This window comes from Takifugu rubripes, chromosome 2, assembly GCF_901000725.2.
Source record: "Takifugu rubripes chromosome 2, fTakRub1.2, whole genome shotgun sequence".
Lineage (NCBI taxonomy): Eukaryota > Metazoa > Chordata > Actinopteri > Tetraodontiformes > Tetraodontidae > Takifugu > Takifugu rubripes.
In genome coordinates, this window is record NC_042286.1 from 8,565,262 (window position 1) to 8,592,556 (window position 27,295).

General features: G+C 46.8%; 3 protein-coding genes across 10 annotated transcripts; 2 read left to right on the top strand and 1 right to left on the bottom strand.

Moving 5' to 3' along the window:
- Positions 1-850: 850 nt before the first annotated feature.
- bahd1 (bromo adjacent homology domain containing 1) lies at positions 851-21,810 on the top strand. Of its 3 annotated transcripts, none has more exons than XM_011617665.2 (7): positions 851-1,225; positions 13,800-15,569; positions 16,798-17,186; positions 17,370-17,529; positions 17,605-17,684; positions 18,782-18,873; positions 18,949-21,810. In XM_011617665.2, exons 2-7 carry the CDS (start codon positions 13,937-13,939, stop codon positions 19,139-19,141), a joined length of 2,547 nt encoding a protein of 848 aa, XP_011615967.2. In that variant the 5' UTR covers positions 851-1,225; positions 13,800-13,936; the 3' UTR covers positions 19,142-21,810. The 3 variants fall into 3 exon arrangements, with proteins under 3 accessions (XP_011615967.2, XP_011615984.2, XP_029688457.1); XM_011617682.2 differs by lacking the exon at positions 851-1,225 and adding an exon at positions 10,281-10,630; XM_029832597.1 differs by lacking the exon at positions 851-1,225 and adding an exon at positions 11,123-13,668.
- A 1,029-nt stretch (positions 21,811-22,839) lies between these two features.
- Positions 22,840-25,343, bottom strand: ccdc32 (coiled-coil domain containing 32). Of its 3 annotated transcripts, none has more exons than XM_029832086.1 (4): positions 25,325-25,343; positions 24,320-24,555; positions 23,573-23,726; positions 22,840-23,466 (listed from the first exon to the last, which is right to left on the bottom strand). In XM_029832086.1, exons 2-4 carry the CDS (start codon positions 24,552-24,554, stop codon positions 23,277-23,279), a joined length of 579 nt encoding a protein of 192 aa, XP_029687946.1. In that variant the 5' UTR covers position 24,555; positions 25,325-25,343; the 3' UTR covers positions 22,840-23,276. The 3 variants fall into 3 exon arrangements, with proteins under 3 accessions (XP_029687946.1, XP_003962732.1, XP_011615993.1); XM_003962683.3 differs by lacking the exon at positions 25,325-25,343 and adding an exon at positions 24,816-24,937; XM_011617691.2 differs by lacking the exon at positions 25,325-25,343 and adding an exon at positions 24,816-24,932 and having other exon boundaries at positions 24,320-24,576.
- Positions 24,441-27,233, top strand: pcmtl (l-isoaspartyl protein carboxyl methyltransferase, like). 4 transcript variants are annotated; one of them, XM_029832063.1, is made up of 9 exons: positions 24,441-24,580; positions 25,344-25,503; positions 25,643-25,747; positions 25,839-25,870; positions 25,965-26,069; positions 26,157-26,277; positions 26,355-26,440; positions 26,604-26,773; positions 26,874-27,233. In XM_029832063.1, the coding sequence occupies exons 2-9, from the start codon at positions 25,386-25,388 to the stop codon at positions 26,884-26,886; spliced, it is 750 nt and encodes a 249-aa protein (XP_029687923.1). In that variant the 5' UTR covers positions 24,441-24,580; positions 25,344-25,385; the 3' UTR covers positions 26,887-27,233. The 4 variants fall into 4 exon arrangements, with proteins under 4 accessions (XP_029687923.1, XP_011616012.2, XP_003962731.2 ...); XM_011617710.2 differs by having other exon boundaries at positions 24,443-24,580; positions 25,368-25,503; XM_003962682.3 differs by lacking the exon at positions 24,441-24,580 and adding an exon at positions 25,021-25,092 and having other exon boundaries at positions 25,368-25,503.
- Positions 27,234-27,295: the final 62 nt, after the last annotated feature.

The window sequence follows — 27,295 nt, forward strand, 5'->3', positions numbered from 1 at the left end:
CACTTTTAAATGTTGCTCCTGTACAAAGTGCTCTGTGTCACTGATCAGCAGTCAGTTTTCTGGTGGGTGAAAATAGAACAACATGAAAGAACAACTTTAGCGCTGTAGAGAGTCGTAGGTGAAATTTTCTTTCTGCTGCGACCTCTTCACCTCTGCTGAGTGATTCTGAGTGATCTCATCGGCCGACTCCTCCCGCCTCGGTTAAATAAAAGCTTGTGTCGTGTCTGGCAGTCAGAATCTAATAGACAGAAGTATAAAAGATGCAGTTTGTGACTGAGCGACAAACTAAACTCATCAGAGTGGGTGGACGCGTTGAGGACCCTGAAGGCACCACGAAAGGCTGTGAAAACAAGACTAAACCAGAGCGGGTTGATGACATTTAAAGATTCACGATCCATCAAAAACACCTTCAGCCACCTCGGACGCATGCGTTAAGGGTTTATATTTTACAACACCTCAATGTAAACTAAATAAACAGTTTACAAAACCATTACAGATCAGTAATAAGCAATGATGCCTCAAGAAAACGTCAGTCCACTAAAATCAAACTTACATAATTCACTTAAAAATGCAGAAACTGCTGACACAACTCCCCATCATCATCATGGTGGACCTTAGTTGTAGCAGCCTGCTGTGGGAGGCAGCAACCAGTCAGTCAGTCAGTCAGATGTCAGTCAGTCAGTCAGATGTCAGAGCAGGCTCAGGCCCGACCAGCCAGACTTTAACCTAAGTGTTTGAAAGTGGCCGGTTTAAGGACATGAATGGGCCCCAGCGGGGCTGCTGCTGGTGCTGCTGTTGCATGGGACGGTGACATGTGCACGGCGCGTCCGTGGCCCTTTAAGAAACTCCATGTTTTCGCTACATGATGCGTCAACATAAAAAAAAAGAAGCGGATGATGCTGTTATGTAAAAACACGCTGAAGTAGAGCCGTACTTTGCAGGAACCTGCCCAGTGTTTCCTCGCTTTCGCCTCCGCAGCAGAAGAAGAACACCGAGGCGACACTTTGGACGCGGAGCGCACGGAAGCGGCGCAGTTTGGGAGTTTGAAAAGCCGGAGAGAAGAGACGGGCTCCAGCCGACCAACTCAGCATGAGTCGCCCTTCGCTCCGTTTTCCTTCTTCACTTGTGGGAATCGCACACTTGGCGCATCTCCCCCTCCACCAGCGGAAGTAATCCCCCTGTTATCGAACCGTCTTTCTGGGTTTCTCTCCGGGCTGCAGGCACGGTAAGACCCAACAACTCCGATCGCCACCCGGGGCAAAACTGAAAGTGTCAGGCGGGACTCGATCGAGGCGTCTCGGGGTCCGGATTGCCTCGGTTTCAGACCCTTTTTCTCTGTTTTGGTGGTTAAACGTGCAGGGATTATCTCATTAACGCCTTCCTGCCCTCGTGCAGGTGGCACGAGAGCGGAGACGTCATTCGTCGGCTCAGCTCGTGCCTGCGGAAACATGTCACACAGGCGAGGGTCCGTGCTGAGTTCACGGTCCATCACCGCTGGACTCAAGAAGTTTCAGAAAAAGATTCAGCAAATCAGATCCAAGTGGCTCGACTCGACTTTTACAATTTTTGACAGTTTCTCGGACGCTCTGTTCATTTCTGCTGCACTTTTCATTTAACGAGTTTAACTTGACGCCTCGTCGCAGTGGAATTTACGCAGTAGTCTGCCAGCCAGCCAGAGAGCTTCTTATCGGGCAGATTTCAGTTAATAAATAATTCCATATCGTTATGATGGATTAATGTCTCGCTGATAGATGAGATATGTGCGGTAACTCTCTGGTTTATAATCGCGACAGACCACTTTTACACTGGTTACTCAATGGGGATTTGAGAGTAAAGATATTGCCTTTAAATCTAACAGATCTGTTGCTAGAAATGTGTCACATGCAGAGTGAATGAGTTTAATGTCTGTGTTTTTATTATGCTCACAATCGCAACAAATATCTTGTTTTATACATTGTATTATATCATCAGTTCTTTTGCAAAAGCTATGGGGGAAAAGGTTTATTTTAGAAGGCAGAACCCCGGGACAGACCCGGGCTATAGGTGCTGGTCATTTCTTTCAGTTGCTTCCCTTCTGTGGAGTTCAGTTTCTGGGCTTTCCTTTTTCAGGCCCTCAGCGGATTATCTTATTTATAAATTTTTTATAAATCAGTCAAGGTAGCTGTCAACATCAGCTCAGGAAAAGCTGATGTCTCTCTGTAAATAGGATGTGCACGGTTTAACGTGACATAAAGGTCAACGTACAAGTTGCCCAGTGTGTTCTCCAGTATAATGGTGTTTTTAAAGCCTGACAATGGAGCCTCAGTCCTGGAGGTCGTTGCATGTTTGTGTCGAGTCAGTTCTCCAGAGTTTACTTTGACGGGCCCCTCACAGCAGTGTGTAGAATGGATGCACGGCGCCCACACGTGAGTCATAAGAGCTGAATATTAATGGTGGACATAATCCCATTACTTCTGAAGAAGTGTCCTGTTGTGGTCACAAACAGGAGGGGGGCATGGAACACGCCTGTCACCCAAACACACTCCTCCCTGCGGTCCTGAAGCAGACACACACACACTCACACTTCCTGCTCTGGTGCCCCTTTCTGATCTGATCGTGATCTTTAGTTTATACTTGTAGTTATTTTGTGACTGCATTTTTACATGAATGCACCTTATTTTTCAAATTTATGTGGTTCTGAATTGGAAAATAATGTATTCGGTTGAAAACAGCATCCTGCTCAAGGCTTTGGTTTGTTTTTTTAAAGAACACGTCTTGTTTTTCCAAAACATTTGCCACAGTCGGGCTGTTTGTTGGATGTGAAATGTTACTAAAGCGGAGCTCACACAGATATGAGTTCAGATGTGCTGATTTAGAGAAATCAAACAAAGAGTGATGACTCAATCAAATGCAAAAATGATAATCCCGCATCAACACGGCTCATTTTCAGATATGCAGCCTCTCTCTTTGGTAATAAAAAGTACAAAAATGGAACAAATATTTCATTCAAGGCTATGTACTTCCTGTTTGCGAGGAGGTCGAGGTTTCTCATTTATTCCAAAAACAGACTTGGTTGGCTTGGAAAGACATGTTATTCTAAAGAAGAGCCCCAGATCGTCAACAGGCTTGTTTATGCGTGAGGGGAAACTTAAACAGAGCTCCCTGTTGTGTGCGTCTGTTTTACCAGGGTGCTGAGTTGCGACACTGATAAATGACGAGATGAAAATCGTGTTGGGTGGGGGTAAGAATGTGTGAAATGGTTTCCAGTGGCTACGCTCTCCCTCTGACTGTCTCAGAGAGGCGACAAGGCGGCAGAGTGATAACAGATAACTGTTTCACAGGTTACAGAGTGAGATTATCAGGACACAACCGGCTCTGAGATCCATGTCAAAAGAAATGTTAAAAACAACATTTAAAAACACAAAATCTCAACAGCAAAAAAAAAAAATACTGAGCAGTTATTTAAGTTTAAAGTTATTTCAGAGTGGACAGAGGCTCTGTTGAGGCTACAACACTGGCATTGACCAGCAGAGGATTGTGGGAAATTTTGCAATGCAGATGGACGACTTAATGATGAGGGTGTGTATGCAGATCAGAGTGAACTTTATAAGCGTGAATATGTCCGGGCGGCACGTCTGCAGCCTTGTTTAAACAAGAGGCCACTTCAATTCTGGATTATTAACCTCTAAATCTCAGGACAGGTTTTTCAGTGAAGGTGAGCCAGGCCAGACTCACATCTGGAAATACAGCATATTTCGGGGGAAAGGGGGGGGGGGCAGGCAGCAAGCCCAACAGGTTACAGACCCATTTCAGGTTCAACTTTAACTTACTGTTTTTTCCTGGCTGTGCGTGCAAACTGATTTCCTGTTATTTCGAGTGCTTAATGTAATTGCCTCCGTTTTTTCCTCATCAATTCCCAGTAACCCACTTATGGTAATGCAACCTACACGCTGACCTCATTACCACCTGTCTCACTAGCGCTGAAATATTTACAGATTAAAACAGTTATTTCTCTAAGCACAGTTTTACCCCGTGTTGCGTAACATGAGAATAAAACTGCATTACAGTATAATTGAAAGAGTTTTAAGTCAGACGGGGAGACTCACCCGGGCATAAATTCCTGTATTGTGTTTCTGCCCCCACTTCCTCCAGTATATTTTCTGGAAACAGCTAACAGGAGTACAGAAGTTACAGTTGGCAGTTTTAGTGTGGTGCCCCATTAAATGTTGGTTTATATGATAGAAAGATTGCTGCTTCTGAATTCTCGAATAATTTGCCAACCAGCTAGCAGGACAATAGTGTAAAAATACTGTGGCGGTTTAATTTAGTAGTTTAACTTAGTAGTAATTTAGTATTGAATGTGTGCTAACTGTTCTTTTTTGGTTTGAATTGGATTTTCCTTCCATAAGAAGGCCGTGCAGACACAACAGCGTCCTCTCAGCTATTGCCTGCCTTACTTCCACTGGTTACCATTATGCTGTAATGCACTAATTATAGGTCCAAATGGAGGCAGACAACTGCAGACAGCTGTGGATTGTGATTATAGTTGGGTCAGTGTGAAGGATGTGATCCACACATATACAGTGGATGGTGAGAAGCCCCGGTAGCCTGGAGGTGGTCACAGATTGGAAGCACATGGGTGACTGCAGCGAGGATACGGAGCTGTTTTTCACATTGTCTCTTTTTTTTTAGTGATCTGATCTGATCTTTTAGTTTCTCTTATGGCACCGAGTCTCCTGAGAGCGGGTGTGAACCGATCTCACTCTGTCGTGAAGTTCAGATTTGTCTTTTCCCGCTGTGGCCCGCCGCCTCTGTTCACCTAATCGCTGCTCAGATTCACTGTTTGATCTGCATCTGAATCTGAGTACTGGAATTAGGTGGAGGTTGATGATGCGGAGATACGGTGGAAAAAACCCGCGGTGACTCATGTGCACGCTCTGATCGTATATAACGGCGCGAGCAAACCAGAATGGAGGCGATTGTGTTTCGTCTCAGTCGACATGTGGCTGTTTGTCGTGGCGAGAGGACAAATTTGAGCGGAGGAAATTCTGAAGGTGGCGAGACAAAAGCCAACAATGTGAAACCTCTGTGGTCAGAGGGTGATACACAATCAGGTGATGTGTGTCTGTGTGTGTGTGTGTGTGTGCATGTGGAAACATGTGGAAAATATATTTTAGGGCAATGTGTTGGTCAATGATACTTCATAACAATCAACTCAAATTGAGACTGGTCTCCTTAGCAACAGACTTGTTGGCCGTTTCCTGAAGAATGGGTTTTCTTGTGTCTTGTTCAGTTGTTTCAGTGTTTCTGGGGTTTGAATTGTGAGTAATCTGGATTAATAAAGATCCACTGTAATCTGCGCTGGGCCCCCTCACAGCCGTTAGGCCCCCCCTGCTTTCTTTCTCTCCGTCCCCCCATGTTTTCCCAGCTCACTCCGGCGGAGCGCCTGGACACAGCTGTGGAAATTGCAGGTCTGTTCGATGGAACCGTCAGAACCCCTCAGACCAGCGTCAGCTGTTGACCAGCCCACAGCTGCAGGAGATGTAGAGCTTTCAGAGCTCAATGGGTCTTATCCTCACACACACACTCACATTGGGATTGTTTGCACGGGTGTGTGTGACATTAAACCCTGCTTGGCTCAGGCCGAGCAGAACAGAAGCCCTCGCTGTGACCGACAAACATCCGGCTCCTTCAGTGAACGGCACATGGCACCGAGCGTCCTTCGGTTTGGCAGATGCTTAAGGCCGTGGCAGGTGGGCAGGCGGGAGGCGGGCCCCCTCCTCGCTCCGTCCTCAGCTGGTCTGAAAATCCAGCAACAGGCCGCCTCTATCAGAGAGGCATTGTTCACCAGGACGATGACAAGCTCTCTCCCGCTCTCCATTCTCTGCTCTATCTCAGCCCATCACTCATGCCTTTTGATTCTCCTGCTTTCTCCTTTTGTTGTGGCGTTCCCCCCCAGTTCCTCCTCTCCCTCATGCTCAGAGGTTCTGCCCCCTCTGTGTAGCTGTCAAGCACAGAAAGCCTGGAGGCTGGACGTGAAAAATTGCCCAAAGTTTGATTTTCTTATGGAGGAGCAGTGCAACAGCGCCTCTCCTTCCTGGATCATCTATGTCCTTTTGCTTGTATTTTTCTTTTTAGTCCAGTCTTCAGCCCTATCTCTCTATCTGTTGGCTCTGCTCCCCCCCCCCCCCTTTGCCAGCCAGGCTGTCTGGCATCCTGCCCCATCCCTTTGAAGAGGAAGAGTAGAAGCAGATAATTACACTTCCTGTCCTGTATCTGCTCTGCAGTGCTGAACTGTCATCTCTACATTTGTAGCCTTCTTGCTGAAGCTGAGGAATCACAGCTTACTACCTTACTGTCTCCAACACACCTTCTCTATGCCCTTTATCTCCATCTGCACATTATTTCTGACAGGAATTTTTGCTCTTTATTAAAGTGCAGGTACAAAGCACATTATACTGTACATTGTACGCCGTATAAGAAAATTGGATCCCGTTAAATCTACAAAAATCCCAAAAAAGCACAGTACAAAATAATACCATACTATGATATAAAAAATGAAAACAGGCACAAAAACATGAAGCAAACATCCCATGAATTGTGGCGGATCCTTTAATGGTAGCTCCGAATCCCAATTTTGAACAGAGATTTCACTGCCTGTTTATCACAATCAGACGTTCAAACCTCATTTCAGTGTTATGTTAGTGAATTAAAGACAGACCGTGCACGTCCTCGTCATCTTGACTGTACAAATGTGAAGCCGTGAACTTCTGGATTTGTCCATCGTACTTTGTTCGGGATCTGGCGCGGTCGAGGTCTCACTCCTGTGATTTACGACCAAACGTCAATCCGGATCTATCAGCTCCATTTGATTGGGGCATCAAATAACTAATTAAAGCTGCGCTAATGAGCACGATGGCGTAACATGACAGGTATGATTGGTGAGAGGGGGCGTGGCTTATTTACTTACTGGAACCAAACACGTGTTGGTCGTGACAGTTTTGCGTCACTTCTGGGATTTCCAGGTTTTACGCCTGCATGTTCTGTTTGTCATGCACAGATAACAGATCAGGACTGTTGCACTCTTGTGTACATGCACACCTCAGAAGCAGTGATTGTGAATGTTGTGTTTACGCCCCGTGAATCACCATATTGGAAACAGATTACCTTCAAAGCTTCAATATTTGAGCTTGTCAGAGCTCATCCATGTCAAATGTAGATGCCCCCGAGCGTCACGGGTCGCTACAAAGCTGCTCTTTGGGTTTGAAGTTTGGCAGGCGAGCTACAAATTAGTACCTTGGCGATGAGCGACTGCTGTACGTCTCACTAATTAAGACCTGTCATCAGTATTTTATGGTTTATGTTACCGCCTGTCAGCCTTCTAAACGACTCCACTACATTTGTGACTCCTTGAAAGATTAAATAGATATTCAGGATGCATATTAGACCCTTAAACACCATTGAAGCCATGTTTACATTGGAAACATTGGCTTAAACACACAAAGCAGATAATTAGCAACATTAGCATTTATCTGGAATTGCTGTATGTTTGTGTAATTCTAATGAATGCAGGGTTGATTTCCCTTCATCTCCCGAGGAAATGCACAGTTATGTGGCTAATTGCCCTCCGCGGCTAAAACAAAATGATGTGTGAAGTGCAGTGCAGTCACAGGAAGCCAGACACTTCTTGCTCTTACTAATTTAAGCAGGCGATTTGTCTACAACAGTCCCACATATAGACCGTCCTTTAAGAACCTGAACGAGGACGTGTCAATTACAGGCCCTTAACATGAATATGACTATCATAAGCTGAATGTACTGGCTCCATCTACCTTAAATTTCCCACATTATCTAAAATGAGCCAATATATCCCAGCCAACAGTTAATATCAGGACAGTGAAATTCATAATAATTCATCTTTTTTTGTCTCTGTCGGAAAACGAAAGAAAGTTGTTTTTTTTTCCCAAAGGTGCCTAAATGTGACAGCAAATAGTAGAAACAATGAACCAAAAGCTTCAGACATTTTGGAAAACTTGTTTTTTTGTCTGTTTTTCTGCGTGCTGCCGGGCAGCTGGAGGGCAGAAGCAGCGCTTTGACTTTGACTTTGGAAGCGAGAGGAGAAATCGATCATGGGAGGAGAGCATCGTTGTTCCAGTCTCCCTGACACGATCTGGCCTCCTTCAGAATGAAAAATTTGCCAACTTCAAGTCAATTTGCAGTCAGATGAGAGTTTCTGGGGGATGGGAGGTTATGATCCTGGCGGATTGGAAGCGGGGTTGAGCGTAGGGCGATCGGAAGACCTCTGAGGTGAAAACATTGGAGACGGAAGATGACACGTCTAAGTCAAGGACGTGGGAGATTTAGGTGTCTGATTACAGCATCCAACCGTCCCCGTGATGTCTCTGTCCACGCCAACCTCCAGATTACGTGAGAAGGGACATGCGGTGGCCCCCTGGCGTACTGAGATTCTGCAGACCCGCACTCAATCTGAATGTTTCCTTTCTTGGTCCGTTCCCCATCCTCCACTTTCTTCCCCGGCTATTTTCTTTAGCGCTGACTCAGTTTAACACGATTACGGCGGCTGCGTCAGTCAGAGAGACGGCGACTGAGCTCCGTGCATGTGATGGCAGAGAATGCTGAATAATTAAAGCAATAATTTATTCGTTTGCTTCTGGTCAACAGCTGAAAGATGTTTTAGTGTTCCACCACACATGCTGTTACGTCCCGCAGCTTCCCTGAATGCTTATTGTTGTGCACCCAGTGTTTCCAGGGTGTCATTTTTGGCAACATCAGGCACCTACAAACGACCAAGAGACACTTGTGAACTGCTAGCTACGACCGCGGCGGCGTGCTCAGAGTCTCAGCCAGAGAGCTCCCTCAGAAGCCGATAAAGAGCAAAAACAGAGCTAAACGCTAATGCTGCGCAGGGCTTCGCAGGTGTGTTTGTCAGAGTTGGTCCCAGCTTTGCAGCCGACATTAAAATGTGTTTATCTGCTGTCTGCGTGTTTGTGATTTGATTGCATCCTGCGCTGCACGGGGAGGCAGGTGCAAGTGCTCCTGAAACGCACCGAGGAGGTGATTTTGCAGGCGGTCGGGGACTCATTGTGACCCCCGTTGGACACAAATCTAATACATGCAGCGTCTCTGAAGGCAGACGTACACCGGCGGGGGAAGTAGCAGGAGAAAGAATCCAAGAAGGAAGGTTTAGCAGGCTGCTAGTTGCAGATAAAGCCGTGTGACTGGATATCTTTGGGAATAAACTGTCCCTGCCTGCTGTCTGATCACAATAAGCAACTTTGACGCCGGGCTTCATTTATTACCTCCCTCCTGCCTTCGGTATCACCGCTCACATGTGTTTGCTGAGTTTGAATTAGCCTGTGAATTAAAATGGCAGGATGATGCATTTATTTGCCCGCTGTCAGTCTCCCGCCGCTCTCTGCGGCGCCTTTATTGCGGTTGAGGTCAGCTCTCAGCAGCCTGACGTCCCCGGGCTTCACCTGGCCCTCACGCCTCATTAACTCGGCACACTCAGCTTGTTTACATCTGTTAATTAACACAGCGCAGGGCCGATATTGATGAGGACAATCACCATTTGTCCCCGCGGAGCCTGATCCTGATGCTGTAGCCACAGTCGGCCGCTAAGAGACGAACCCTGTGGTGCAATATTAAACTTTTCCTGTTTGAGTCTAACTGAAAGGTCAGCGCGCCCGTGGTGTGGTGTGTACTTTGTGAGTGTCTGTAATAGGCTGATGTTATCTGGGGTCCCTCAACAAGGTGGGTCATAAATGAGCCGCCCAACGCTCATCATCGTTACTGGGGTCCGTTCATTATTCAGTACAGAGGATACAACCAGTGAATTGAATTATATATTTCTATTTTCTGATGTTATTAATCAAAAATCTCCCTGTTGCTGCTCGCCGCAGAAGTTGTCTTCTGCCAGATTTTGTGTGCAGCAAAGGTGCCGTGAAGAATCAAAACCAACAGCTACAGCGAAGTGTCACTTATTACTCAATTTTTGTGTGGGGGAAATATTGGGCAAATACAATCAAAGGGGAGGTCAAACAGAGCAGGAAAGGCGTGGGCTTTGTTGGTGCTTGTTAATATTGATAGTAAGGATCACGCCCCTGTCTAGGATCTATTTCCCCCTATAATTTAAAGCTGCACATTATTAGTGAGGTTGATCATTTTCCCCTCTCATTTTCAGTGTTTTAATCACTCCATCAAGTCATCTTTGAGGGGGGGGGGGGGGGGGGGGTTGATGTGGAATAGTTTGTCCTTTTATCATAAAATAATGCATGGGAGAGTTCTGTTGGGTGGGAAATGATTTCAAAAACGACCAGTTGGAGCGTGTGTGAGGAGTTCGGCCCCTGCAGGGTCACCACAGCGCCGTGGTTGCGCCTTCAAACGGAGATGTCCCGGCGCAGCGACGGATGAACGCAGGCAGTGCATGAATATTATCTCCAGCGTTACTTCCGAAGTAGGTCACCGCTCACTGCTCACCATGGCTCCGGCTACCGACGGCTGCGGGCTCCGCCGATCGCCGCTCGGGTCGACAGCCCAGCAGAGCAGAAAGTGACCGGGGCGGACGGGATTTTTCGCCTCCTCGCTGCCGTTCGAAGGAGGGATCGTTGTTTCCGACGGGACGCGCAAGGTAACGACGAATCGCGGCTGGTGATCGTCACAGTTGGGAGCTGATCGGATCGGCGGGGCGCACCATCCCCACAACTCGGCTCTGACGCGGGTTTAATGGCACCGGCACCGGCGAGCCGCTCCGATCCGCACGGCGTTTGTGTTCGGCCGATCGGAGGCTGGTTTGCTTTCTTTTTGCTCACTTCTCGTTTCTGTGCTTCTGCTACGGCATGTTGGCTGATTAATACGCGGAGAAGTCGGAGCTCCAGCAGGCGGGTGTGCTTCTGCAACAGCCCGGTTCTCCTCGCGTCTGCACGGTTGATCTTTGCTGACATGTTCCAGCATCGGATGTGCTTGCCTTTTTTTGTTGTTGTTGTTTTGCTTTTTTCTTCTTGCGAGTGCTTGTGCCTGAACCTGCATGGAGGTGAAGGGTGGAGGTGGTGGAGGAAGAGGGGGAGGAGGAGGAGGAGGAAGAGGAAGAGGAGGATGGGTAGTGTTTGTGGTGGAGGATTGTGGATGTGCTGGTTTGCTCTGGGAAACGTGGACTTAGTGATATTTGGAGGCTATCACCAGTTTACATGGAAGATGTTCAGCATTGAGGGAGCTGGGGGGGCTCCTGTCATGATGATAGCTCTCCACCATGTCCTTGCTCTGACGGAGGGTGTGTGACAAGCACAGCCACCCCCTCACACACAGGAAACTACACAGTCAGTTAATATCCCATCAGGAGGTGGGAGAAATCCATGATCGCTGCTAAGTGGGCTTTATGTCTTAGTTTGACTCCATTGACTTTAAAGTGTATAAGGAAGGCTGCTTTAATTCTCTGCTAACATCTTCTCAATTAGTGGTTCCCTGTTTGGCCATAACGAGATCATTAAAATTAAATTAGTAGGGGGCGGAGAGCGTGTTGAACAAGCCAATGTCCCTTTTTAAGTGCTTGTTTTATTTCTGAGTAAAATCAGTTTTATGGGTTTTGGTTTTTCCATGTGTCTTGAGAATGTAAATAGAAAGAAAATGTTCAAATCAGGCCCCCAAGTCCACGTCAAGCTTCAGACGAGAGGCAGGAGCTGAGCGTCCTGGAAATGGCACGTTTCGAACACACATCCCATCAGAATCATTGTGTAAACGGCAAAGAGATTAAACTCAGTAAATAATTTTTAAAAATGCTCCCGTATGAAAGACAATAGTGGAAACAGTTATTACATCCTATTCATTAAATGTAATGTTGATGCTTCTCGTGTTGAAAGGGGGAAGTAACCATCAAAGTTTTACGACGGCCTCCTTGAACAGAAGAGAGCAGAGTTGATATTTGAACTTGAAACCTTTCCAGGAAATAATAGCGATGCCCCTCATTGAGCCTCGTCCCTCTATTGTTCACATTCCTCTTATTCAAATGAGGCAACTTGACTTGATAGCATCAAACTCAACGGGAGCCTCCAACGGCTCTCTTGCTATCTGGAAATTAAATTTCTTTGCTTTTCATGCTTGGCCGAGCTGTTCCGTTATGAGATGGTTTAGGAAAAAAAGTCTGAATCAATTAATGTGTTCTTCACATGTTAGGATCACCAGAAATGCTGCAAATGGTTGTGGTGGAATAGCAGCTCTTCAAAAGGCTTTGGGGGGGGGGGTTTGAATAGTTTAATAGTTTTGAAATGTACTCTTTAGGAGCAAAAGGAGGTGGATTTTGCATCATTTAATCGTCAAGTGCAAGAATAAACTGTTGATTCACACCGTATGCCGAGTTTGGAATTATCCATATATGTGAATCAAATCCCAGACGACTGTTATTGGAACAATTCACTTTGTGAATTGGGATAATTGAGGCCGTTCCTGCAGCTAACGCAGTGTTTTTATGTATTCCTGCGTCGTCACCAGAAGGATTAGGCTGGCAGGAGGGAACGCGTACTTATTAGCAATTGTGTGCTGAGCTGTGTCACATTTACTTCCTATAGCGCTTAAACGAATCGTGTTTGAAGGAATCTGGCTCTGTGCTCAGAGGTGACGGCCATCTTCGCCAGGTAATCCCGTGATGGGACAAAAATACCATCAACTCCACTTTAAAAACCCTCCAGAATCCCTTTAGAATGAGACGCTATGCCCAGTCTGGTAAACTGTGTGGAGAGAGATTGAATCAGAACAGGCTTGCTGCTTTGGAATCAACTTTGGCAGAAAACAGCGTGTTCATTTTAGTGTTGTGGCGTTATGAGGGTCCTTCTTATCTTTCTGGATACAAAGGCAGCATTCAGAATCGCGTTTAGTCACAACAGCACAGATAAATGCCGTGGAATCGGCAGAAGGTTGAGATAAGTGACGGCGTCACCTTGATCATCCTGGAGAAAGTGACTTTCCCGCTGAAGGGTCATATCACAAAAGACTCGCGCCCACCGGGCCCTCGGAGGTCGAGTGCTTTAACGCGCATTAGCGCCGCCGCGTGAAGCTGAATTATCAGGAACTCAGGAGCAATTGGGTGTACCTGTCAGCGGTAACAAAGCGTGTGATGCAGCGTGCGTGTAAACACGCTCCTTTGTGTAGCCTGTTGACATGGAAACTGAGGAGGCTATTGTGTAATGAGTGCTCCTGCCACCAGTTCAGCTGAACAACCCTGAGAGGCGCCGAATAAACTTTCATTTTCAAACTTTGCTTTCTTGGCCGTGTGAAAACTGAAATATGAGGTGTGTGAGAAATTCTTGCTCATCAGCTAAAATCAGTTAAAACCTGAACTACCGGTACACATCTCGTGAATCATTAATTGGGTTCAACGTGGGTTTGAGGACCTTTAAGTGATCTTTTTACTACAAGGGGGCAAAAAGTTAATGCTTTTTCATATTTGGCCGCTCTACTAAATCATTCAGCAGCGAGAGAACAATTATTTGATGTGTTGTGATCTAAGAGGAAAAAGATCAGGATGTCAAAGTGCACACAGCCTCGGGCTCAAACATTATATATGTGCTCTTTATCCCAGTTTCACCTCCATCCTGTGTGCACAGTGTGGTTTGCAAGTCAAAGCGAACGCCGGTTTAAGTGCAGATATTCTCTGAGGAGCTGGACATTGACAGCAAAGTGGGTAAAACCGCTTGTTAAATAATGCATTTAAAGACCCTGTTTTTTACATGAAGTTCCTCTCAGATTGTGCGGGAGCGTATATGCAGATTAAGCTTTAACGTGAAACGATGTGTGTCATCTCTCTGCAGTGTATGGACCCAAGTGATGATCCGTGATGGCGCTTACTGACGGATCTCTCTAAAGTGCCCCACTGTAGGACGGCGTGTGTGTGTGCGTGTGTGTGGATGAAGAGGAGGCGGTGCGTCGGCCCACAGACGCTGAGAACATGGTGAAAGCTCAGCGGAGCCAGCCTGTGAAATGCAGGAAGCTTCGGCAGGAGAAGGGCTTGAAAGAGAAAGGAGGCGGCGTGAAGCAGAGGAAAGAGAAGAAGAATGAGTTGGGAGGGAAGAGGGGAAAGGACTCGAAGGAGTCACATCGGCGTAGAAGAAAGACGCTGGCGCTGGGCGGCGGAGAGTCGCTCGACTGTTGTGTGTTGCTCACCCGCCTGGAGGAGAAAGGAGTTGTGGTTGGGAAGCACGGCACCTCAAAATCTGGAAAACAGAAGAGCCTCAAAGTCAAAAAGAAGCTGCGCTCCACGCAAAGACAGACTAAATTTGGACTTCAGAGAACCTCCACAGCTCATCGACGAGCACCTGAACCAAAAATCAACCAATCGGACACCTTAATCATGCCTGCGCCTGAATTTGAGCCCCGCAGGCGGAGAATGGCGTCGCTCAACGCCGAGGCCGTCAACAGCTTGCTGCTCTACAGAGACGACGCTGCCCCCTCGAACCTCACGAAGAAACGGCAGGTCGCAAACGAAGATCACGCCGGCGGTCGTCACGACAAACCTGAACATAGAGGTCGGAAAGCCAAAAAGGTTCCTCTGGCAGGGAAATCGGGCCCAAAGGAAAGTGTGAAAAAACAGAAGCGCTCTGCAGCAGAGGCTCAGGACATCGACTGGTTGGCCATCTTTGCACCGACGCCTCGGCGCCAGGCAGGCCTGACCGCTGCAACGCTGCTCAAACTCACTAGTCTTGCATACGGATCCAAACGGCAGAAGAGGACGACGTCCAAACCGGGGACTGAAGCGTCATCCACAGCTCAGGGTGAAAGTGGCGATAAACGTGCAAGCGGTGAAACAGTGGTGACCAAAAGTGTGACTCATCCCAAGCGTGAGGACCAAATAAAGCACAGGCAACAGGGCAAAGATGACCCGATTCATTCCCAACCGGACGCCGCCGTCAACGGCTGCTGCAATCTGTGTAAAAGCGAGGCGGTAGACCCAGACTGGAAGACCGCGGCCGGGGGCGAGGACTGTCTCAAACAGGGGCTCCGCTGCAGCTCCCTGCTGGGATTCTCCTTGAAAACCGTCAAAGAGGAGCAGGTGGAGACGGAGGTGTCCTCCTGCTACTGCTGCACTCAGGAGAGGTGCGTCAAGTACTGTCACAGACTGGCCCTCTTCCTGGAGGACAAGACCCTCAAGGAAGCGGAGTCCGAGGTGTTCCACCACCATCACCACCACCACCACCACCATCACCATCATCTCCCCTCCACCCACTCCGTGACCCACCCGGGGTCCATCACCATCAGCCCGCACACGTACCCCTGCCTGCCCGGTTACTACGTCCACTTTGGCCACACGGACAGCGCCCCGTCCCCCATATCGCCGCTCACGTTATGCCCAGGAGGCGGCAAGGGAGCCAAGCTGCTCCCCAGCGCCGCGCCGCAGACCTCAGGAATAACCCACCCGGTGTACTGCTGCACCTCAGTGGAGACGTGCTACGGAGAGCCCTGCAGGATCAACAGGTTCTCCTCCTACATCAGGTCATCATCCGGCGTGATTCCAGCCATCGCCCGAAGCGGCTGCTCCTTCAATCCCGCGGACGGCCCCAAATGTAACCACGGCACAAAGAGAGGTGAGCAGGAAGCGGCTTTTCTGGGACTTTATCGCATCTTCTCAGGCATTTTTTTTTTTTTAAAGTTGGATAAGGCAAAAATCCAGGATGAAATATGCAATATGGGAAAGAACTCCTCCCCCAGGTCCTCTACGCTCTGTATTGATAACTGGTGGGAAAGGAGAGGAAAAGTGTCGTATTTCACTCCTGAAATGCATGATGTAGATGTTCCAGTTATTGATTAGCTAAATTCAAACAGCTCCGAGCTCACTGGTGCAACTGGTGGACGTCTCATTCAAAGGTCGCTCCAGCAGCTTTCAGTGACATCATTAGCGGTCTAAAAAAACTAGAACCAGAGGAAACCGCCCTCCCCAACTGTCAGAAGAGAACGTCTCATTTCAGGCTTCAGTCGGAAGTCAAACCGGTATCAGATAAAGGTCAAGACCTCCTTTGTGTGAGCATGAATACAGGCTGCTGGGGCTGATTGTGTGAGCTCCAGCGTCAGTGGTTCCTGTGGTCCAAAGACCTGAATCAGAGCGACTGTCTGCTGTGCAGCACTCAAACGACACGTGGGTCCCACCTCAGGTCATCCTGCGGTCCGACACGTCTGCTTCTGTGCTCGGAAAGCCAGTCTGCGGAGACGAGCCTCCTCAATAAGGGCACCATCGGCCTGTCAGCAGAGATGACTTTTTTTTACAGCGTTATTCACGGGAGACCTGCTGCTCCGCTCGCCGCCGAAATGACAAATGATAAATACATGTTAGGGTCTTCCTGCTGCGCCTGATTGCATCTCCTCAGTGAATCAGCGTGTATTGATCAGGCTTGGCTGACATCTCCATCGCCTCGCTCCAGCTGCTCGGGTCAGCAGACACGTGTCGTCACGCTCGCAGCGTGAAATAGAGCGGAGCGGTTGGGATGTCGGCGGCGTTCCGCGCCGTCTCCAGGCAGAGCCCTCTCGAACAGGGACGTTTCCAACCACAGCTGCGGCTTTAGATGAGCCGTACAAATGAGCCGGGGTTGCCTTTCTGTGGGTCGGTCGCAGCGTTTGTGGACCTCCGCCACATCGAGTGCGGACGTTCATGAATAATTTCAATGGTTTTTTATTCTGGGACATTTTTGTCTCTGTAAATTCCTCTAAAAGACATAAAAAAAAGATATTTTATTTGATAATCCAAAAGGAGGAAGTTCTTATGCGTGCTGGATCGAGGCGATGCTCTTCCTCATTATTTTCTTTCCGTTCTCTCCTCAGACCCATCCAGCCTCGCCGATCACCACACCCCCTCCGTCCCCATCTGCCCCAGCCCCAGACTCCTCACGGGCTGCCCCGTTCCCACCGTGCCTCCAGCGGGCCAGGCGGTGCCCCGCCTGCAGACGCCGCTGTCTGACCCCAGCCAGCCGCAGCCCCCGCTGCGAGTGGCGAAGGAGTGTCCTCAGAGCGCCAAGTCGCCCAGCGGCTCGCGGTCCGGCGGAAGCGGCGGTGCGGCTGTGCGCCCGCACGACAGGGAGAAGAAACTGAAGCCCGTCTCTGCTGGCGCGGAGGAGCGAAACGTTGCCAGGCAGCCAAAGAACGGCCGCCAAAAAAGCACCAACGGCTGGCGGCCGGTCGGCCCTCCCTTCCACAAGAAGGTTTTCTCAGTGGTACGTGCTGGAGCTGTGCGTCGTCACGGCGATAATGAAATTTGGTGTAATTTAACTTGGGTCTCCGGAGGGAGTTTGGGGGGATGTTTGGCGCTTGCGTCACAGATTCCCGATTGCCCACGTTTCTGCCGAAACACGTTAAACACGGACGGCACATTGACTGACGCGTGACTGTGTCGGCAGGGAGAGGAGGCGCCGGTGCTGAGGAAGTGTTTCCAGGGCGTTCAAAGGGACGGGGAGCTGATTCAGGTCCGCGACACCGTTCTGCTCAAGTCTGGACCTCGGAAGAAATCCCTGCCTTATGTGGCCAAGATCTCAGCCCTGTGGGAGGAGCCAGAGTCAGGTAGAAGGCTTCACACTTCCACTTAGAGGAAGAAGCTGCGGTGGCTGACCTCCAACATGTGTTTTCTTTTCTCAGGAGAGCTGATGATGAGTTTGTTTTGGTACTACCGTCCAGAACACACACAAGGGGGACGCAACCCCAGCGCACATTGTGAGGTGAGTGATTGGGTTTCCTGAGGACTGGTCAGCTTCCTGGTCAGCTCTCAAACCAGTAACAGAGCTCCAGTTCAGCCTGAGCAAACAGGTGCAAATCGGGTGTTATTTGTGGTTGATAAACACACCAGGGCTGAGAAACTGTTGGATTTCCTTTTGGAGAGAGCCAACAACTCAAAACGCTGCTATTAGACTGGAGACAAGAGATTTAGCGTGAACACAGAGGGGCGGCAGCTGCGTTTCAGCATCGTGACATAATACTGCAGCGCTGAATTAGCTCATCCAGGAAGAACGGGACACATCTAACCCCTGCTAACCATGCTAGCGGTCTTTAGCGAGGACTCATCAAGTTAACAGCCACAGTTTTCTGATGGGTTGTTCCATAATTAGCCCAAATACCAGCAATGAAGAGATCCCCTTTTCTGTCCTCCAGTATTAAGGAAGCCACAACTGTCTCGGCATCTCTTCGTTTCTCCTTGACCTGGCTGCTGTTTAAAGAACCCAGAAAGGGATTTTTTTTAAAGAAACAAACCTAGCAAACGCTTTGCTGCCTGAAGAGTTCACATGTTGGGGCTTTGTTGTACAGCACTTTTAGCTTTTTAGGTTGACCCCGGAGAATTGACATGTGAATGAAACCACAGTCAGTAAAAGGTCCTCTGAGGGTTCGACTCAGCAGCCACTGGTTGTAGCCGAAGGTCACTTTGGCCCAAGTGTTTGAAAAAGTGCCTGAAAACCAGCGGCTGCACAGGCGGGTGCACACGCAGAGCCACCGCTTCTGTTTCTTATTTCCTGTTGTCAGTAATGGCCCAGAGGGACAAGTTGCACTTTATTAAATCTCCAGAAACAAATTTCATGAAGTCTGTCATTTGTCAGCCACACCAAAAAGCAAAAAAAAATAGGCCGACCACGCAGCACTCACATCACGGCCGCCCTGCGAGAACAGTAGCAGTATTGACGGCTCAGGAGCGACGCGTGAGACAGAGGAGCATTGAAACCGGCCGGCCTCGTGCAAACATGCAGCCTGTGAAGAATCTGCTGGTATTTCCAGTAATCTGTAGGCAAACGCAGCAGTAAAACACGACTCCCTTCCCCCCCCGCAGAATGAGATTTTTGCGTCTCGACACCAGGACGTGAACAGCGTGGCCTGCATCGAAGACAAATGTTACGTCCTGACGCTGGCACAGTATTGCCGGTAAGGAAGGAAGCTCGCCAACACAACAGAGATTCGTCGGATCGATCTGGTGACTCATCGTGTGTTCCTTTCCAGATTTTGTGCCTTGGTGAAACGCCGTAGGGACGGAGTGCACGACAATGCCGCCTCCCTCATTGTGCCACCCATTGTTGGCAACGCAACGCCCACCCACCACTGTGTGCCCGATGACGCCGACCCGGAGCTGGTGTTTTTCTGTCGACACGTCTACGACTTCCGCTACGGACGCCTCCTCAAGAACCTGCAGTAGCGCCCGAGGTGGCGGGACGCGCCCCGCTGACGCCGCCGTCGGCGTCTTTTCACTTTAATTAGCCGCGTATCGACCTGCTGTGTGACGTTTAGGATGGAGGCTCGAGAGAAGTGCTTATTTTGTTTAGAACTATCTTGCTATGTTGCATCCACGGGCTGACATGTCGTGTCGGAGTTTCTATTGCTGTGTACTGTAAACGGTCTTTATCATAGTACAGTGGCTGTCCGGCCTGGCAGCAGCTCTGTGAAGAACCTGGATGTTCTCTGCTGTATAAAAATGCCACTGTAGCTCTTAGGAGTAAGACATTTGTGTAGACGTGAAGAGAATCGATTTCATGGATGTGAAGCAGCACGCCAGCGACTGAAGGGAAAACAGAATGTTTGATGATGTCATAGACGTCGCATTGATGTCTCTGTCAGCTGGTCTGGTTAGCTTAGTGTGGCTAAGACTGGTTGGCTGAGTTAGCTGTTGTCTGTAGACACTTTGGTCTACTTGTTTATGGTGTTCAAGGTGAGCTATGCTAACTGGTTTCTGACTGCAGCTACATGGTTAAACATCTAAATCAGCATTATTCAGTTATCATTTGCCTTGTTGTACGACCACAACACAACAGGAAATGCGACCGTGGATACGCTTTTTTGTGGGTTTCCGAGAGTAAAATAGGTCTCATCTGTGACTAAAATTGACCTCTGTGGAGGATTTCGTAATTTTGTACTGGCCTGCACTCTAGAATGGAAGCACACTTCTGCTTTTTTTAGGTTTGCAGGATAGAAATGTCAGGAAAAAGCCAAGTTGGTGAGGAGATTTTTGTTATATCAGTGCTTAGACAGAATTTACATTTTCAAATATTTTTTTTGTTTGTTTGTTTTACCAGGTATGTGGTCGGACATCAGGTGTTGGCTGACTGTACATTTGGATTTATATATCTGGATGACTGTCTGTCTTTGGCAGATGGTTCCAGTTAGTCACCTATATTCTTGCTTGTTCACCAATGAGATGGTGAGTAATGTATTACAGTGTAGCATTTAGATCTGTGTTGATGATTCATTCCTCTATTTGAGAGAAGACGCATATTTATTTCTGTACTGATAAAATATTTATTTTGGACAGATCCTTTTGAAGAATAGAGTTTTAGATGAGTGGCTTTTGTTGTGGTGTAGAGCAGAGGTCAATCTGTCCCTCCGTAGCTGCGCTGTCGCCCATATAAAGTGTTCAAGGCCGTTTGCGGCCGTGTTTCTGCAGCTTCTCCAGCATAGAAGCATTTTCAGACGGGCGATACAGTTTTGAAGGACACCTGAGCAGAGATGCTCCACCTGCAGGACCAAAACGTACCTTAGCTTCTGCCAGTTCAGCCCGTTTTCCCTCCGTTGGCTCCTCAGTGGAAAGCTTTGCCTCTTCACCTTTAAATGCAGAATCATCTAAACTCACCTTAGCCTGTGCCCTCAATCTTGCTGCCTTAGAGAACATTCCCAGCCTTTCATTTAGGATTGTGTAATCAGCCGGAGGAACGGAGCTCTTTAGTGTGCTGAACCTGATTTCTCAGTGCTTGAGATGAACAGCGGGTGTGCTGTGCTCATCTCATTTTATGTGATTTGAATGGCTGCTACGCTCATCCTCCATCAGCACCCAGGCAGGCCTCTGCTAGACTTTGGTTCAGTCTCAGTGGTTTCAGAAGGTTTATTTACCCATCCATTAATATCTCGGTGAGTAGAGAGAGAAAGTTCAATTTCTTTGGTGAATTATCCCCTTTAATATCATTTTGTGTCACCATTAAGCCATTTTCTTGCTCTATGTTGCTATGCTAAGCTAAACTAGCCACGTGCTGTAGCCTCATATTTAGCCAATTGATTTTTCACTCCGGACTTTGACAAGTAGAAGATTTGTCTCACCCAGTAAATGATTTCTTCGAGTTTGTGGTGTTTTAACTCACCTTAGAGAAGTGACTGTTTTCAGCTTAAATTCCTGAAGCAGGGATGAATTCTAAATTTTAATTTCTTTGTGCTGTTTTTTTTTTTTTTTAATGACCACATTTTCACTTTATCTGCTCTGACTTCCTTTGAATGTGGGGCAGGTGGATGAAATGACGTTAAATGCTAAAAACAAGCATCTTGAAATGTCTATACTTGACATATTGTTCTGTCCATCAGCCAGCGTGGATATCAAGCACGTACAGAAGCAGATCATTAAAACAAATCAGATTGATAAAATAGTTCAGGAACTACACATTTCACACATATTATGGCCTTAGGAAGCACTCAGCAGACTAAATGTGTTCAATCACGGTGTCCAATGTCTTAATCGGTGTGCTGTGCCTGTTTACTTTATCCCGCACATGTTTCAGGTGTTTCCCATGAATTCAAGGACTGGCCCACCTTCCAAATGCCTTCTTATTTTAGTCTGTTGATACAGATTTTTAATCACCACACAGAAATGTTTGCACCAAAAAAAGATCAATTTGAGCAATGATTATCATCACATCTCCAAATGTATTAGGAAAAAATAAAAAGCTATTTTGTTCTTTTGATGTGAGTTTACATTCTTATTCTCTGCATGGTTTTGGAAGTATCTTGGAAATATTAATCACAGCACAGATTATTTGTATAGTTTCAAATGGACCTCTGTAATATAAGATAATATTTAATTGTAATAAATAATATATATGCGTTTGAGCCCGTGTTTGGTGGATTTATTGTTTTTACTGTTTTGCTTTTACGACCCGAAGGTTGGTGGTGTAGTAACAGCTGTCGACCACGTGGCGGCGCACGCGCAGCTGATTGATTAGGGTTGGAGACTGACGCCAGGGTTTCCCAGTTGTAATAAAGATGCACTTAAGTGCTTGTGTGGAACAAAACACTTTCCGGGAAGTGTTTCCGACTGTAATTTGCACAGATGTTCCATTGCCTAAAGGCATATTTCCATTTGACTCATGTTTTACTACAGAAAATCTGAAAATTGATTCTCCACTTTCGAGGCATCCCAGTTTAATTCAGAAAGAGGATCCGTTCTTAGATCTAAATTCTTAATCCATCAAGCATTTTGGGGGGTCTGGGGGCATTTTGCTTTGCTTGTGCTATGAAAATAATCGACAGCACAGGCCCATCTGTAAGTGGCCCAGCAAACAGCTTCTGTTCAGCACCCTAGCAGCTTAAATGATGCTGCTCATCAGTCTCTCTGGGAACAACGGTGGAATCAGACACATCAGAGTTCTTGATGATTCCAATCAGCAGGGCCTCCGATGAATACGCGTGTTCAGGGCAGCATCTTTCAGTGAAAACTGTGCAGCTTCCATTTGCACCCAGGAGGGGATCTGCTGCAGCACTGATCTGTTGGGGAATCCTCTTGATTTCTTCCACACACTTAACAGTCAGCAGCACAGCTGCTACCCTTGTGGTGGAAATGAAAGAGTGGCTGTGTAAATGTGGAATCTCCCTCTTCAGACCATATAATGATTCCCAAATTGACTTTACAGTGAAATGACCCCCGTTACAAACCAGGAACTCAACAGGAACTCTGAAAACACCCTGAATCTACCTTCTAATAGCAATATTAGTAGTGTTGGCTGATTCATTCTAATTATTGGCATATTAATCACCAAACACGGCAGGATTGCTAATGACATTAGTCCTGAATCATGGTTTTGTTCCTCTGCTCTGCGGATAAATAAAAGCTTTCGTCCAGCTGAAAAGTGACCAAACGAATACAAACTGCTTCTTTTTATTGAGGCTTAGATTCATGAGTGAATTCAACACGGTGAAAAGACGTAACGGTGACTATATTCTATATTCTGGATATTACAGATGTCATCAGTGTCTAGGTTACATGATGATACTGCTCGTGGTCCTTCGTCAACCTTTGCACATTATTACGGCAGGACAGGAAAACAGGTCCAGGCCCAGTTTAAACGTTACTTAACATTGGAACGGTAGTTCGATACGATATTAGAGGTAAATTGCATTAACAAGGATGCCACTTAAACAACTTGAATGGAGCCTAACAGTGCCTGTGACCGTTGCTGGGGAAACAGAGGATAACGGCAGGTGAGAACTGCCTCGTTGACCCTTTGGCCTCAACAGAACGGCTCCGGCTGGAGGGCTTTCCCAATGAGTTCTTCCAGCGTGACCTTTTATACGGATGCTCATTTCTCCGGGCTGTGAGTGTCAGCCTCTTCTTGGTTGGGGTTTTCTCCTTCCTGCTCTTCATCCTTCTGTGTCTGACTTTGCTGCTCTGCCTCCTTATTATGGGATGGTCTTAGGAGGTATTCCAGCTCTTCTGCACTGATAGCGACTTTCTCGGGAATCAGCCACCTCTTGAAGTGTTCAATAGCACTGGAGACACAGAAGACACTTCAAAGTCATCTCAAATCAGTGATTTATAATCATTTATAATATTTAAATCGATACTGCAGGATCCACTTTCTCCCTTTTATCTTGCCTTTCATCCATGTCACCACCTTGGAAAAGCTCGGAGGTCTGGGCATCATGGAGAAATCTATCCCAGCACTCCTTTTTAACTTGAGACAAAGAGCGCAACATGTCCCTGGACGTCACGTCACTGGACTGACCTTTCAGTTTCTTCAGACGGTTCTCTGAATCAAAAGAGAACATCTTAGTAAAAGACTTCCAAGAACTCAGCCTCTGGAGTTATCGCCTTTTCTTACCTTCACATCCTAGTGATTTAAAAAAAAAATCTAATCGCCTTTTTACAGCTGTTACAATCGAAATTGTCAGAGCCATTTGGTTATTCCTTAACAAAACATCTCAAAAAGTCAAAGTGATTTAAGGAAATTTTCAGGAAATGTAGAGGAACCGATGCTCCGTGTCATGTATTCTGAGGGGCCTCTGACCTTTGACCTTCAGAAGATCAAAGTCAATGGTCTTTGATCGTAAAGCTACCAACTGTATAATGTAACCTTGTATTACTACTTCCTAGATACACTATTGGTTAACTTGTCATTTTTAGGTTGATTAAAACCTTCAAGGTAACGCAGGTCTCTCTCTCGAGGTGTAATTAACGCCTGTGTGACGTCAAAACATCCATGTGTTGTGTATTTTAACTACAGCTTATAAGCATCTACAAAAAAAGACCTACATGGGGAGACTTCTTTATTGTGGCTTATTGTAGAAAAAATATAATATTCTGTAAAAAATACTGTTTGTATTTCAGGTCAAGCGTGTGTACCTAAAGTGGCGATATAGATCTCAGAATCCTCCATCGGTTCCCATTTGGCAGTGAGGGAACCGGTGTCTGTCCCGTCCCACCGTCCACTGACTGGTTCTGCAGGCTGGAAACAGTCCGTAAAGTCGGTGTTCTTCTCCTCGGCTGCTTCATCTCGCACCTCCGGCAGACCAGAGCAGATTTCTGACCACAGTTCCCCGCTGGACCGAACCTCCTGAACCGCGAAGTCGTCGACCATTCTGGCGGAGCGGCAAAAACACCTAAGTAAACATTAGTTAGCCTTTTTTAGTAAAAAGTAAAAAGCTGCTACTTAAAACACGCTCGTCATACTCCGATTTTTAAAAGTGTAAAACAGAAACAACGCAGGTTTTTCTGTCAAGCCAACATACTTTTGCCCTCAACTGACTCCGCATACTTAAATCACTGACGATTCTCACATATTTCGTTGGTTTGTTGTACCATAATTGCTCGTTGCGATGTAATTTAAAATCTGTCTTACCTGTGGGGAAAATATCAAATATCTATAAAAAATAGTCTATATTCTATGGCATGAATGACTAGCCTGGCTAGCTCACTATCCAGAAGCTAAAGGCTGTCGCGACAACGTCCTTGTTTTGGAGTGCAGTTATTGGTCGAATAGACTGTCCGTCAAACTTTTACGTAATCTGATTGGTCAGTGTGTTCGTTCGCGATTTAAGGACGCCTCTTATTGGTCAGGTTAGTTAAATCCGGAAGTTTTGACCCACTGTAGGGAAGGGCCGTGGTTGAATATCAAGGTAAACAGACTAAATTAATTTGGGTTTTAAAAAAATTGACAGCGTGAAGAACCACAGTCAATATTGAAAATGGTTTTTTTTTTTATTATTCGATTGGATACAAAATCATCATCATCAATTTCGGAATCATTTTTATTAATAACCTCTCTGGTCTTGAACGTCAACTTGTCAGTTCGCGTGCTAGCTTTAAAGTTTCAACGATTGCAAAATCCAGACAATAACCAAAACTTGCACAATTATTGTGTCCTCAGTTTTTGCTGATCATGTCACTGCAGGGAGCTCCGGGATAGGACATGCGAGTAGCTTTCCGGCTGGTAGTAGCGGCAATTCCTATGGGCTTGCTGCTGTCCCGGGCAATGGCGTGGATGTCCAGCGGCAGTACTCATGCAGAGCTTATCACCAGGCTGAGAGGTCAATATTCACTAGCCTGTAGAGAATTTTATCAGCCCTATTGAAGATACCACCGCCTGAAATAATCATAAAATGACACCCCCCCTTTCCCCCGTTTGCACGGGAAACACAATTTCCACATGATCATTTGATCCTTCAGATCATGGGGTGATCCGAAGTGACCGAGTCTTTAATGCGATGCTGGCTACAGACAGAGGGATTTACTCTGCAGACCATCCTTATGCAGACTCTCCTCAGCCTATAGGTATTCACGCCATTCACACATGCATCTGTCAGTATAATAATGGTGTTTTGGCTTTCTATGTGGCGTTCCTGAACAATATCTATTGTCGCAGGTTACAGAGCAACCATCAGTGCACCGCACATGGTGAGTAACTAACACTAGACTGCTTTGAGATGATTTACTACTATACATTGATGTTCGTTGCCATGATTATTTTCCCATTATCCTTATTGGACAGCATGCTCATGCTTTGGAGCTGTTGAGTGTCAAATTAACGGAAGGGGCAGCTGCTCTAGATGTGGGTTCAGGAAGTGGCTATCTCACTGCCTGCTTTGCAAGGATGGTAAGTTCTTTACTAGTCAGTTACTGAACACACACCAGTGACTTTTCCAATGTAAGTGCAACAGCCGCTTTTATCCTCTGTGCGTAGACGGGACCCACGGGAAGGGTGGTTGGTGTTGAACACATCAGCCAACTGGTTGAAATGTCAATAAAAAATGTGCAAGCTGATGACCCAGAACTACTCACCTCTGGTAGAATTAGGCTTGTCGGTATGTGCTGCCTCTTTTAACTTCAAAGTTTGAAAGTAAAGAGCTGACAATAAACATCACTCTATGTGTCTCTACAGTGGGAGACGGAAGGCAGGGTTTCCCTGAGGGAGCGCCATACGATGCCATTCATGTTGGCGCTGCTGCACCTAGTGTCCCTAAATCTGTAAGAAAACTTGTTTTGGTGCCTGGCACAAATTTAGAGTCAAAGGAATGTAGATGTATACCTTTCTTTTCATCTTATTAACACATTTGATGTTTCAGAACATGGTTAATATCTCTCCGAGGGTTTAATTTTAACAACATTAATTTTCTCCTCTGTATTAAAGCTCTTGGCACAGCTTAAGCCCGGGGGCCGCCTGATTCTGCCAGTGGGTCCTACTAGCGGCAGTCAGATGCTCATGCAGTACGATCGGCAGAGGGATGGCACGTTTATCACGAAAGCTCTGATGGGAGTGATGTATGTTCCACTTACTGACAGGAGGCATCAGTGGCCTGGGTATTGTGTGCACACAAACATCCACACATCACTGAAAGAAAGTTATTAAATTATGTGGTAATTCAAACCCTCGAATGATAACTGATGCGTCTCTCCCCAGAGAAGAGCTGTGATCACTGTGATTGATTAGTGGCTTCTGCAGGGGATGGACTTGGAGCCGTGTCTCTGGATCACCACAGCACTTCTCAGGATTTCAGTGTTGTCATCACTTTGGGTTGTGCAAGGAGGAGTTTACCATGTTTGCCAAACTCATCCCACATTATGAAAACAGTCCTCTGGGCTGATTCGGACATCTTGGAATCATTTTTCTTTTTTCCTTCAATTACCTTTTTTCCCTTTGAAGGGTTCGTTGAAATGAAATTTGTAATTGCATTTGATGAGGCGTTGGGGGGGGTCACTGTGAATTTGTATATAATTAAAAAGGAATTCTTTTTTTTAATACAATATGGCAGAAACACAAGACAATGTTAAAGACTCATTTTTTCATAGTAAACCAACACACTAATTCTGCGCTACTGTCAC